This window comes from Ranitomeya variabilis, chromosome 3, assembly GCF_051348905.1.
Source record: "Ranitomeya variabilis isolate aRanVar5 chromosome 3, aRanVar5.hap1, whole genome shotgun sequence".
Lineage (NCBI taxonomy): Eukaryota > Metazoa > Chordata > Amphibia > Anura > Dendrobatidae > Ranitomeya > Ranitomeya variabilis.
In genome coordinates this window covers 34,857,926-34,871,200 of record NC_135234.1, presented here as the reverse complement: position 1 = coordinate 34,871,200, position 13,275 = coordinate 34,857,926, and the positions used below count along the sequence as shown (strand labels likewise).

At 41.0% G+C, this 13,275-nt stretch overlaps 1 protein-coding gene across 7 annotated transcripts in view; it reads left to right on the top strand.

Moving 5' to 3' along the window:
• Positions 1 to 4,914, top strand: part of GRIK1 (glutamate ionotropic receptor kainate type subunit 1) — a 373,798-nt gene extending 368,884 nt beyond the window's left edge. For 3 of the 7 annotated variants that reach the window (XM_077293959.1, XM_077293957.1, XM_077293961.1), the window contains exon 17: positions 4,486 to 4,909. Coding sequence is in view for 4 of the 7 variants with exons in the window: in XM_077293957.1 (XP_077150072.1) it covers positions 4,486 to 4,641 (156 nt within the window). In the remaining 3 variants the exon portion in view is untranslated. Of the gene's footprint in view, positions 1 to 4,485 lie in introns of all 7 variants that reach the window. The other 4 variants (XM_077293958.1, XM_077293956.1, XM_077293954.1 and 1 more) reach the window with 4 other exon arrangements.
• The last annotated feature ends 8,361 nt before the right edge of the window (positions 4,915 to 13,275 follow it).

Below are 13,275 nucleotides of genomic sequence, written 5' to 3'. Positions count from 1 at the left end.
TGTTTTTCTTTATTATGAATAGAACAAGAAATTGTTTAAAAAGTGAGAATTAATTTTCGGCTTTGAAGACCGGGAGCGCGGTTATCGTGGGAATTATTATAAAATTATTGGTTTATCCAAGAAAACAAAAAAAGTCACATTTTCCCAATGCAACAGATTCCTCTTAATAGAAAATGCAGCATGTAGCCAAATAAAAACAAACAAACAAAAAATCATATATGTAAACAGGTCTTCAACAATGGCTGCATTCAGATCGACCATCCTGGTTTTCATGGTGGACATTGGATTAAGTTGAATCACTGGGCATTTACTCGTCCCAAATGTTTCCAGGCAAGTTCAGTCAGCCTCTAATTGATAATGTTTATGGCTAAATATTACAGGAGCCATAAAGAAACGTTATAATTTGTCAGATTATTAGCTGACCTCTTTAATGCTATGATGATCTTTGCATTGGAAAAAATGTTTACCTTTAGTTAATAAAATTGTACTGAGCATTAGTCTGTAATTTCCATTCATTTTCAGACTCCCAGTTTGCAGCCTGATCCATGTTTCAGATTTTTTTTTTCTGATGGGAATTTCACTCCCAGTAATATAGGCTGGATGTGTCTCTCCCAGTAATATAGGCTGGATGTGTCACTCCCAGTAATATAGGCTGGATGTGTCTCTCTCAGTAATATAGGCTGGATGTGTCACTCCCAGTAATATAGGCTGGATGTGTCTCTCTCAGTAATATAGGCTGGATTGTCACTCCCAGTAATATAGGCTGGATGTGTCTCTCTCAGTAATATAGGCTGGATGTGTCACTCCCAGTAATATAGGCTGGATGTGTCACTCCCAGTAATATAGGCTGGATGTGTCACTCCCAGTAATATAGGCTGGTTGTGTCTCTCAGTAATATAGGCTGGATGTGTCTCTCTCAGTAATATAGGCTGGATGTGTCACTCCCAGTAATATAGACTGGATGTGTCTCTCCCAGTAATATAGGCTGGATGTGCACTCCCAGTAATATAGGCTGGATGTGTCACTCTCTGTAATATAGGCTGGATGCGTCTCTCTCAGTAATATAGGCTGGATGTGAGGTCTGTATGCATGCGGAGAGCTGCTGTCTTCACTTTCAGGCTCTAGCACAGCTTCTACATGCACTTACGTTCTATGTGGTTTTTTCCTTGTGTATAGCCTGTTTTCACTGCCCTCCCTGAGACTGTAGGTACTTTTCCTTCTCTCGACACTGTAGAGATCTGCATACAATCCCCATTTACTGCCTTGTGTTATTTTAAACTCTGAAGGAAGGGAGAGCAAAGGGCCACATTTGGAAATGTTGCTTAACTTTGCATTTAGGATGCATAAAAACACCAAAAAAACACCTATGCAAGGGTTTACATAGCCTTTAACTGCATTTGTCTGTACTCTTGGGTCACAAGCAGTTAATACTTTAGGATGCCAAAAAAAGCATGTCAGCACTCATGATGACGTAGAAGGCACATGACTGCTGCAGCCAGTGATTGGCTGCAGTGGTCATGTTATAGACAGTACCACATTGCAGCAGCCAAACTTGTGAGGAGCAGTAGAGAGGAGGAAGTGGAATGACCAGGGCTTTAACGGGTAAATAAGCCTACGCCCATCTTTAAAGGGGTATTCCCATCTCCAAGACCATATCCCAATATGTAGTAGGTGTAATAATAATTATAGCAAATCCCTTTAATTAGAAATTTAGTATAGTTTTTCTGGGCTTTAACCTGCGAGACTCGCCCGTATTTCACACAAGTGAGAAGGAGCCCTTAATAATAATATTATTATTTTGATTAAACCTACTACATATTGGGATAGTATCTTGGAGATGGGAATACCCTTGTAAGAATTTGGAGCCTGGGCCGCAGCTCACAGAACCTGAGCCTTTGGTACTCTGAGTGCGGCAACATATGGTGGGCTCTAAAGACAGGATAGGATAGTCAGCGGATTTAAAGCTTTCCTCCCTCTCTAAAAAAATGTGCAAGGCTTTGGCTGCATTTTGCGTTGAGGGATGCTGCATGGTGGGCTATGTTCACATTAGAGATTTTTGCTTCCCTTTTGCTTACCGTGGGGTCTTTCTAGTTTCCTGTTGAGGTTCTGGTATTTTGGACAGTAAGGATAGCCCTGCAGATCAGAAAACCTAGGATATCCAGCAATACTGGCTTTGGAGCAACATCCCCTATATTCTTGGGTGGTAAGAACTTGTGCCGGCCTCCCTTCCCTCTCATTAATGTGTTTTGTATGCCACTTTCAGGGGGAAAAAAATGCCAAAAAATATCCTGGGTTTCTTTTCTCAAGAGTTTTTTGCATATGAAAGTGCCTGACAACTCTTGATAAGTTTTTGTTCTGAAGCCAAATAAACGAGTCCCTCCTCGCCTTGGGCGCCACATGTACGGAACATAGATCCGATCCCTATGTATTTCCGTGCCTGCGGCATTGGCATATGCACCATTGTGAAAGACCTAATTATGACATTTCTCACCGTTGACCCTTTTTTAACATAAGACCCCCGTAGTGTATAATTAAGTTGCCGACCATGGAATGATTTCAGCTCTTATGTAAATAGCCATTTAGCAAGCAGCGCTACATCTCCGTGCCAGATACCTTTTTTTTCGCGGCTTCTCTCTCTGTAGGTTTTTGGGCTTTGTATTGTTTGTGATATTGATTTACTTGGCAGGGGAACATTCTGCCTGTTCTGTTGTGAAGAAGAAATCCTGACGCCGCGCCAGCTCAACTACCAAACGACCCATTTACCAGGAGCCGCAAATGGTCGGAGCTGATGTTTTGCCGTTCGCAGTAATTGACTATTCCACACCTGATCTGTTCCCATTTCTTCTCATCTGCTGCGATATTCAGATGGATATTTCACCCTATTAATGCTGCTAGTTCAGCATCCTTCTTCCCGCCGTTCACCAGATCCTGCCGCAATGTGCACGGGGCAAGTCTCACCTCTTCTATCACGACTCTAGAAATCACAAGGTCAAATAGAGAAATAATGGAGGTCGCTTAGTGTTGTTTAGACTATTAAACATGTATTTTGTTAGAATTGAGTACAGCATATGCCTCAATATGGCTTGATCTTCCAAAAAACTGGGCAATGGTATGTAGAGCCGACATTTCCGTGCCAAAAAACGTGTTTCTTGGCTGGAAAAATGTTGCTTAAAATATGCGTCTTTTTGCATTCTTTTATTTTTCCTATTCATTCGAATGGGTGTAAAACATTACAAAAAAAATGCTGAAAGAAAATGCTTAGAATCTGCAAGGAACAAATAAGCAGCACATGCATAAAATATCAGAAATCTCATACACTATGTTGGTACAGTAAAAGCCTGCTTTTTGTTACGGAAAAAACACAATAACAGCTTTCTCCAGTATTCCAATAAAGATGAGACCGAGCATTCTCACTTCTCCATTTAAGAAGGGGCTTTGCAGAGTCTGATTCTAGATCTCCATTATTGGGATCCCTGGGGTTCCTGGTGGACGTTCCTTTAGATATCAGTCAGTTATTCCTTATCCCTTTAATATATGATAAGTTACTATTTGGGATCAATCCCTAGCAACCCAAAAGGTCAAGTGTGCAGGGTCATGCCCATTACCACTAGTGGGAATATTGATTTGCTGCTGGAAACTGGATAGGCAGGAATATTACACCAGCGAACATAACACAGGGGGAAGCATATTCTTGTGTTTACTTACTAAGTTGGGGTTGACAGATCCACAATAATAGTCAAATAAATAAGGCAGTACACTGTAGCGCCAAAAAAGTGCAAACATGAAAACTGAATTGCATTTCTGCACTAGAAATATGAAAAATTGAGAAAGTTTAGAGCATAAATTGGCCAATTTATGTGTACCTGGTAGCTACGATAAGGCATTTCTCGTATACCAGGGCCTAGCAATGCCTTTCCTCTCTGAGAATAAAGTCTTCATCTGAATGGGAACCTAATGTGAGTCCTCTCTTTAACTAAAATCTCTCTCTCTGTGGAGGGGTAGTGGTCCTGCTGTGGCTAAAAGTTTTAAATTTTTGAGATCCACAATAATGACATCTTCTGGTGACCTACAAGAAATGGTGATACATAGTCACAGAACCTACCGAAACAAGAGCATCTGCAGCGGAAACATCCGTCATGCTCTGAACTTGTAGAGTCACAAGCAGTTAGTAAATCTTGAAAGTACAAGAAATAACCCAGAACATGATACAATGTGAATCTTTTCAGAATCGTAGATGCCTATAAAGAAAAAAAAAAGCTATTGACAAAGATGCAGCACATGTCCTTCGAAGGACAAGAAACCCGTAAATTTAACCACTCAAAAAAAAAACAACTACATTTTGATTTTATCTTGAAATTGTATGTTTTATATACTTACAGTAAGTGAATCTTTCTTTTATGCTTTTCTTTTGCCAAATGTCACAGTAGGTAAAACCCATGATTGAGCTTAAGTGTGCCTGATAATATGTTGTTTTCCTGTCTCCAGTGTCTTTCTTTCAACGCCATAATGGAAGAACTTGGAATATCGCTAAAACATCCGAAAAGGCTAAAAAAGAAATCAAAGGTCAAAGGGAGATCGTCATTTACCAGTATGCTTACTTGTCACCAGAGGCGGATAATCAGAAAAGAGACAATGGCGTAAGAAACTGACATCACTTTATGAAATGACTGAGAACTGTTCCGAGGGTTTTTTTTAAGAAAAAAAATACAATTCTGTCTCCTTTTTTAAAATTCTTTACATGATTTTTATAACAACCTCTAGGATCCGTTCAACATGGAGAATGTAGAATCGGATGAAGCTCTCACGAGACAACTGAGAATCTGTGCGATGCATCTCCTACCTACTCCATCACCCCCCATGTACAAATAACCCGTGTACTTTCTAAATAAAACAAATTTGGGTTTTTTTCACTTTTCTGTGCATAATTCGCCAAGAATTTTAATAAAGAGTTATAATGTAGGGACTTTCTACTTGTCCACATCACCCAGATCAGGAAATTTGTTGGTTCCACCCTTGTTCTACCCAGGAACACCAAAAAACAATTAACAATAGTGGCATAGGGAGGAAAAACACTCTAAAATTCACCAAATGAATGAGATGAAGATGGAGTATGTTAGTAAAAATGAAAGCTCAAAAATCCCCGATACCCTTGGTTGTATCACTAAGGTCATTCATACCAGGTCATACATACTGTTCAATCACAACATTAAAACCAAAGGTGTAGCTCCCCTTAGTGCTGCCAAAGCCACCAGACCTTTTGAGGCATGGTCTATACATGACCACTGAAGGTGTCCTATCTAACTGGCACCTGTAATTTGGGATTACTGCCTCCATAGATTGGGTTTGTTTTTCCAGTACAGCTGACAGCTGTTAAATCAGATTGAGGTCCAAGGAATTTTGAGGTTTAATCACGTAATACCTTCACGTTAAACAGCTAGTAAAGGGGGCATAGGGAATAAAGGGTTTGTTTAAGAACTTAAAGTATAGACATAAAAACAATTATGCCACTTAGAGGACTCAAGTTTGCCTCCACAACAAGCGCGAACCCATTTAATTTATATATACTGTAGGGGGTCAAGAAATATCTACGCAACCTGGTTTTCAAGAAATATTTTCTCAAACGAAACCAGAGAATACAAGAACCAAACACACAATATATTCAGACATCATTATCAAATAAATCTAAATTCAATACCACTAATAAATGTTCAAATACATTTCTGACATTTGAAAATATGGTCGCAATGGAAATTAAAAAAATAAAAGGGAAGTCCAAGGTTCAATACAAACAACTCAATTCACAGGTAATAACAAGCCATGTTGAAACTACAAGAAAATATGAATTTATCCGACTGGCTGACAAAGGGGGAGGCATTGTTATCATGGATTAATCTATGTACCATGAGGAATCACTCCCCCTTCTGGGCAACACAAATACATATAAACAACTCAAAACTGTCCTACTAAAATTATTTTAATCAATCTAACTTCTACCATCAAACATGGGGGACAGCCATGGGCACTGGATTCACCCCTAGTTACGCTAATTTATATGTGGGTAAGTGGGAAGAATTCACTGTATATATAGGTGGACAATTACGTTCTGGTCTGGTTCTGGGGTGTTGCTTTATTGATGACATTTTCTTTATATGGGAAGGTCCCCAAAAACAAGTTGTTTGAACCTAAGATTTACTAAATTGTATTTGTTTTTTTCTTTATAAATTTTTAAAACAGCCACTGGGGGCTGGCATTTTATTTTGCAGGTCATTAGATGACACTTACAGTCAGCATATGCAGCAGCCCCTGGGCATAGGAGACAGTGGTTGGATGCCAAGCCTATCTCTTACATTGTAGCCACATCAGCTGTGAACTGGGCATGCCTCTGTGGGCTGCCCAATTCACAGCTGTAGGTGTGGCTGGGCGCCATTTTATTATTGCCAGGACCTGTAGCACCGGAAGCTGTACTGCTCACTTCCAGCATAACAGGTCCTGGGCAAGCTGCGCATACCGGAGACTGGAGGAGCAGCAGCAACGAAAGGAGCGTGGCAGTGACTTCATCCATTGGTGAGTATCAGGGACAGGCATAGTGCTTTTGTGCAGAGGCATAAATATGACGATGAGACATAGAATATGATAGAGGTAGAGATGGCATATAATAGTGGGGAGAGATGGCATATAAAGGGGGAGATGGCATGTGAGGGGGAAGACATGACATGAGATGGGGGAGAGAGACAAGGCATGTGAGACGGGGAAGAGACATGGCATATGAGGGAGGAGGGAGAAAGATGGCATATGTGGAGGAGTGAAAGATATGGCATACGAGAGAAGGGACAGAGATGGCATATGAGAGGGAGGAGAGACACATGGCATATGAGGGGGCAGAGAGATAGCATATCAGAGGGAGGAGAGAGACATGGCATATGACAGGAACTCATTGAGGCTTATGGAGAGTGCATTATACTAAATGGAGACCAATGCAGAGTGCATTATAGTATATGGAGGCCAATGGTGAGTGCATTATACTATATGGAGGCCTATGTGGAGTACATTATACTGTACTATGGGGAGTGCATTATACTTGGCATAAGAGACATGGCATATGAGATGGGGAGAGAGATGGCATATAAGAGGGAGAAGAGAGACATGGCATATGACAGGGACTCATGGAGGCCTATGGAGAGGGCATTATACTATATGGAGGCCAATGGTGAGTGCATTATACTATATGGAGGCCTATGAGGGTACATTATACTGTACTATATGGAGTACTATGGGGAGTGGATTATACTATATGGAGGCATTTGGAGAGTGCAAGGTTTCTGTAATATGTTGGTAACAACATGTACTTGCTCTACAGCCATGGCTTCCATGTTTTCCTAATACATAACCATGCTGCTCCACCTCTCAGCCCTGATCAGTGCTAGGGGGTTTATTAGCTATCAGGAAAATAGTTTAAAGGGGATATCCTGGATTTTAAGAAAAAATGTCCCTAAGCACTATCAGGCTGGTATTTGCTACCTAGAGCAGAACCTTTAAGGAATAATAGGGTCTCAATATTATTTAGAACCAAAAGAGAGATAGACCTCTAAGAATTAACTTATATTGATATATATTAAACATCAATTTTTTGCTTAAAAATGGTGCAATACAAAAATATATACGGACCACCAGGGAATAAGTATAGTAATCTAATATGACACAGGCTAATCTCTCCCTAAGAAATCGCTCCCTACCTGTCAGCAGAGGTATTTTACTATAGTGAGCTTGTAACAACCTTTTAGGAACGGCCATAGGCAGTGTGAAGATCTGAGTTTGTGGGTTGTAATAAATACGCAGCCAGGTTAACAATGCAACTATTTTTATTTCCTTACATCCTCGGTCTTACAGCAATTCTGGGTAGATGGTCATAATTCAATGTTCCCACATTCCACTTTGTGATGTGTTGTGTATATTGTCTTTCCCCTCCCTACTGCTTTCTCCAACACCAGCATAAAAGATTGGGGAAAGGGAGAACCAACATATTGAGGGGAAGGGTGCAGTCAGATCTATGTCACAATCAGCAGAATAGTCAGCTATATATATGAGTTGCACAGTCTCTACAGCAGCAAAATAATATGTCATTTAATAAAGAATATTTAGGAAGTTGCTTAACTTGTCAATTAGGAAGCAAATGAATAATATAATAATAATAAAAAATTCAATACAAAGGTGTCCTTGTCTTTAAAACTCTATATGTTTCCTCATCAATTTTAAGAAGATACAGGATTTTTTTTTTTAATTCTCGGAAAATCATGAAATCAGCAACTCTATCTCTTCATCTTAACGCTTCCTGGTAGAATAAAAGACATAATGACGCAGCAGAAATAGTGATCTGTCCAGATGTGTGGCCACACTGTGAATGCGCAATTATCCAGCACATTCAGCACCGGATAAAAAATGTAGTGAAAACATGGATAAAATTGGGCTGATAACAAAGAAACAAATAAAATACAACAACATACAGTCATTTATAGAAAGAGCGGTAATGACTCAAAGGCAGATGCCAAGAAATTCATCATTTGGCAAAGTAATAATGTAACTAATTGGTATACATAAAAAGAATAAAAGAAAGGATAAAGACAAAAATACTGTAAATAGAATGAATATTTTGTATTTTTTTATGTCCTAATAAATATTTCTATACGATGAGTATTGGCTCCATAATACTTTGTTTTTGCCATATAAAGTGCAATGTGTTGAAATAATCTATTTTTGACATAGAGTAACTACGTTTTTCATTTTTTTTAATAATTTTATCCAGCATGAAAAGTTGTTAAACTTTGCAATTCACTTGTTAATTATTTTATTGCCATCCATCTTCATGCCTGTTAAAAAAAAATGTGTTTAAGTGGATTTTCTTGCTTTACCCCGGTCCATTTACTTGCCTTTATCTGCACCGCTATCAAAACGTACTCATTTGGAGTACAGATGATGGCAGTGATGGGTCAGCTCACTACTGTGTCACTAACTCTGAGGATAAGCTGCTACAGGAGATGCTCCGATAAGCAGAACACTCAGAGGAGGAGACAGGAGCGGACCCATCACTGCCATCAGCTGTACTCCACATGTGTATACTCTGAGGATAAGCTGCTGCAGGAGATGCTCCGATAAGCAGAACACTCAGAGGAGGAGACAGGAGCGGATCCATCACTGCCATCAGCTGTACTCCACATGTGTATGCTCTGAGGATAAGCTGCTACAGGAGATGCTCCGATAAGCAGAACACTCAGAGGAGGAGATGGGAGCTGACCCATCACTGCCATCAGCTGTACTCTACATGTGTATACTCTGAGGATAAGCTGCTACAGGAGATGTTCCAATAAGCAGAACACTCAGAGGAGGAGACAGGAGCGGACCCATCACTGCCATCAGCTGTACTCCACATGTGTATGCTCTGATATCAATGTAGCCAGAATTAGGCAAATAGGAATGAAGACAAAACCCCTAAGAAAGTGAAGGCCAGCTCGAAGACCACCATGAAACTATAGATTGGTGGGGGTCAAGATAGGTATGAGAAATGGATTGTATAGCAGCAGCCAGGGCTGTGGAGTCGGTAAGCCAAGCCTCCAACTCTGACTCCTCAATTTCCATGACACCAACTCCACCAAAATGGGCTCCAACTCCATTACTTCAACTCCGACGCCACAGCCCTGGCAGCAGCAAAGCTCATTACCCAACTACTATGTGTCACTGGTTTAAGTGGCAGAATATTATAAATTTTCTTAATTTAAAAAAATATATTATTTAACTATATATTAGACAATTTTCTATAACAGGGGTCCCCAACCTGTTGCTCGAGAGCCACGTGTAGCTCGTGGGACCGTGATGTGCGGCTCACGACTGTCTGCTGGCTTGGTACATTAGCACCAGGTGTAGCAAACAGCTATGATGGTCTCTAGATGGTGACTTCTGTGTGTAGCCCTGTGCTGAAGAGCAGATCTGAATGGGGGGTAAGATAGGGAACCATGGAACTTGGCATACTGTCTTGGTGAGATTTCAGTGGAAAAGCTTTGGCTGTCATTACACCAGTAATGGGGGCTCTGGGTGTTCCTACTGTGAGTTGGGCAGGAGCTGGAAGTGGCTCGCGACCCTCTTTCTTAGCTGAATATGGCTCCCAAGGTAAGAATGGTTGGGGAGGACCTCTGTTTTATAATACCATTTCCCGGAGCCATAACTTCTCTACGAGATGCAGTACACATGGGGTTAAGACAACGAGCCAACACACCGTCAGCTGGAACCATCAGGTTTCCAGCCTGTAGACTTTATTAACCTTCCCGATAGCCGTGGGAGTCTGATTTGTCCCTCGCACTCGCTGACTTTTCATTACCGTGATGCCTTTTTTTTTTTTACTCCCTTATTCTCATTTAAGGCCACACACTTCATTAATCCAGAATGTGCGACCATATTCCATTACCAGAGAAGCTGAATATTTATCACCCATAATTATATGATGTGATACGAGAACGTGCATCTCTTACAGGTGTGAGAAATTCGGGACACAGAATCCACCGCCCTGGAAAAGATGCAATATTGGGCTCTGACGGTCCAGTGTTGGCCAGGGATCTGAAACTTGGTAAATGGGTCACACATTTGTGAGACAAGATGACTTTTTCAGTGACTACATTTTTTCTATACAAGTTTTTGATCACTTTTTATTCCATTTGTTTGTATGTCAGTGTCTTGAAAAATATACATTTTTTGGAGTGTTTCTTTTTACAGTGTTTATTATGAGTTATGGTACAGTTTATAGTGTAGGTCATTCCCAATATGGCAATACCAAACATACTTTTTTTTTGTTTATTCTCATTTTCACATAAAACATCATAATTGGTGGTGAGTAATGTCCCCCAAACCTGTAATAATGTACACTGTCTTGTAATAATTATTTCTATATCATGATAATTATATTTGCCCCATCCTGTAATAATGTCCCCATCCTGGCCTCCATCATGTAATAATGCCTCCATTCTGGGCATCGTCCTGTAATAATGTCCCCCATGATGCAATAATGTCCCCCGTCCTATAGTAATATCTTCTGTCCTGCCCCTATTTGTAATAGTGTCCCTCATCCTTTAATAATGTCCTCTGTGCTGGCCCCAATCCTGTAATAATGTCCCATGTCCATTAATACTGTACCCCATGCTGTAAAAATGTAATCTGTCCTGGCCCCCAACTTGTAATAATGTCCCACATCCTGTAATAGTGTATAGCTATTCTGGGCTCCATTGTGTAATACTGTCCTCTGTCCTGACATCTTGGCCCCCATTCTGTAATAATGACCTCTGTTTTGGCAACACCCTTTAATCCCTGCCCCCATCCTGTAATAATGTCCCCCATCCTGTCCCCATCCTATAATAATGTCCACCATCCTGATGCCCATCTTGGCCCCCATCCTATAATAATATCCACCATCCTGGCCCCCATTCTGAAATAATTTCCCCCATCCTGGCCCCTGTCTTGTAATCCTAGCCCCCATCCTGTAATAATGTCCCCTATCCTATAATAATGTCCACCATCCTGATGCCCATCCTGGCCCCCATCCTATAATAATAGTCACCATCCTGGCTCCCATCCTATAATAATATCCACCATCCTGGCCCTCATTCTGAAATAATTTCCCCCATCCTGGCCCCTGTCTTGGAATCCTAGCCCCCATCCTGTAATAATGTCCCCCATCCTATAATAATGTCCACCATCCTGGCCCCATCCTATAATAATAGCCACCACCCTGGCCCCCATTCTGAAATAATTTCCCCATCCTGGCCCCTGTCTTGTAATCCTAGCCCCCATCCTATAGTAATGTCCAACATTGTGGTCCCTATTCTGTAATAATGCCCTTGTTCTGTAATAATGTTCCCAGTTCTGCCCCCCATTGTGTAATAATGTCCCTCATCCTACAATAATGCCCTTCATCTTGGCCCTCATCCTGTAATAATGTTCTTCTTCCTGGCCCTTATCCTATAATAATACCCACCATCCTGGTCCCCATCTTGCAATAATGCCCTTTTTCTGTAATAATGTCCCCTCTTCTGCCCCCCATCCTGTCATAATGTCATCCTGTCGCTCTCAAATAAATACGCCCTCTACTTTCTGTGCCTTTTCCATCACTGGTAACCCATAAATGCAGCTTGTGATATTACTTCCCGTGTAAATGTTTGCCGCAGACAGTCTGAAATGATTTTGCAGCCCCTCCGCGGAGCAATACGAGAAGATTTTGTTGAGTAATTTCACTAAATAGGCAAATTGTATATGCAAGTGAGCCAACTTCTGGAATCTAATGTATTCGCGCTTCCACGTCGAGCCGGCGGCTGATCGGCTTTTTTGCTTGTGTTTTGCATTAACTTTGTGAAACATTGTTGAACAAATTGGGCAAACATAGGTGAGAGGAAATTAGATAATGTCATGCAAAAAGATCTGACTCCGCTGGGCGGATTTATGAGATGTGGAAGTGATGAGTGGGATTTACGCTAACAATCATCATTAACACTGGGAGGAAGGAGAGTTCAATCTTGCTCCGAGGCTTCGTCTCTCAAGCTAGAAGCGCTGTGATATAATTCATGACATTGCTGCTTACAGTCACCGTTAGGGAAGGCAGATTGTATGAAAATACTATAGCGGAGAGTCACTACGTCATCGCTCTTTTTGTCGTGCTCAAATTACCGGGGGCATAGTGTCTATTTATCTTGCGGCGACGCTCCGCAACGACTTCAATATTGTCAATCGCGCTCGTTTAGCGGCCTGAACTTAGCGCTTGTAAATACAACACAAATTTTTACATCTGATGGTGCGATATGTGAGCATTTGGGGCCTCACTTTAAACTTTTGCCCAGGGCCCCACTTTGTCTAAAACCGGCCCTGGACCTACGCATTTAAAGGACAGGTATCTTAGCAGATTCAGAGTGCGGCTGTTTTTCGTTTGTATACTATAGCATCGCAATCACAGAAACATGTTCAGTCCCTTCCCCTCTGCCAGATCTTTTCAGAGTGATCAATGAGTTTAAAGAAGCTACTTTTGGTAAATCAATGGGTTCATGGGATCACTGGTGAAAATAGAAATTAAAATGTTGGGAAGTGTTGTACCTGAGCTTTATTCTGTCTATATGGAGAGGTATCATTCTGTGCAGGGTGGCTGCTATGGTGCCTAAAAAAAACTTTTTGACAGGGAGGGTGATCAATGAGTGGAACAGGCTGTCACGAGAGATGTCGAGTTCTTCTTCAATGGAAGTCTTCAAACAG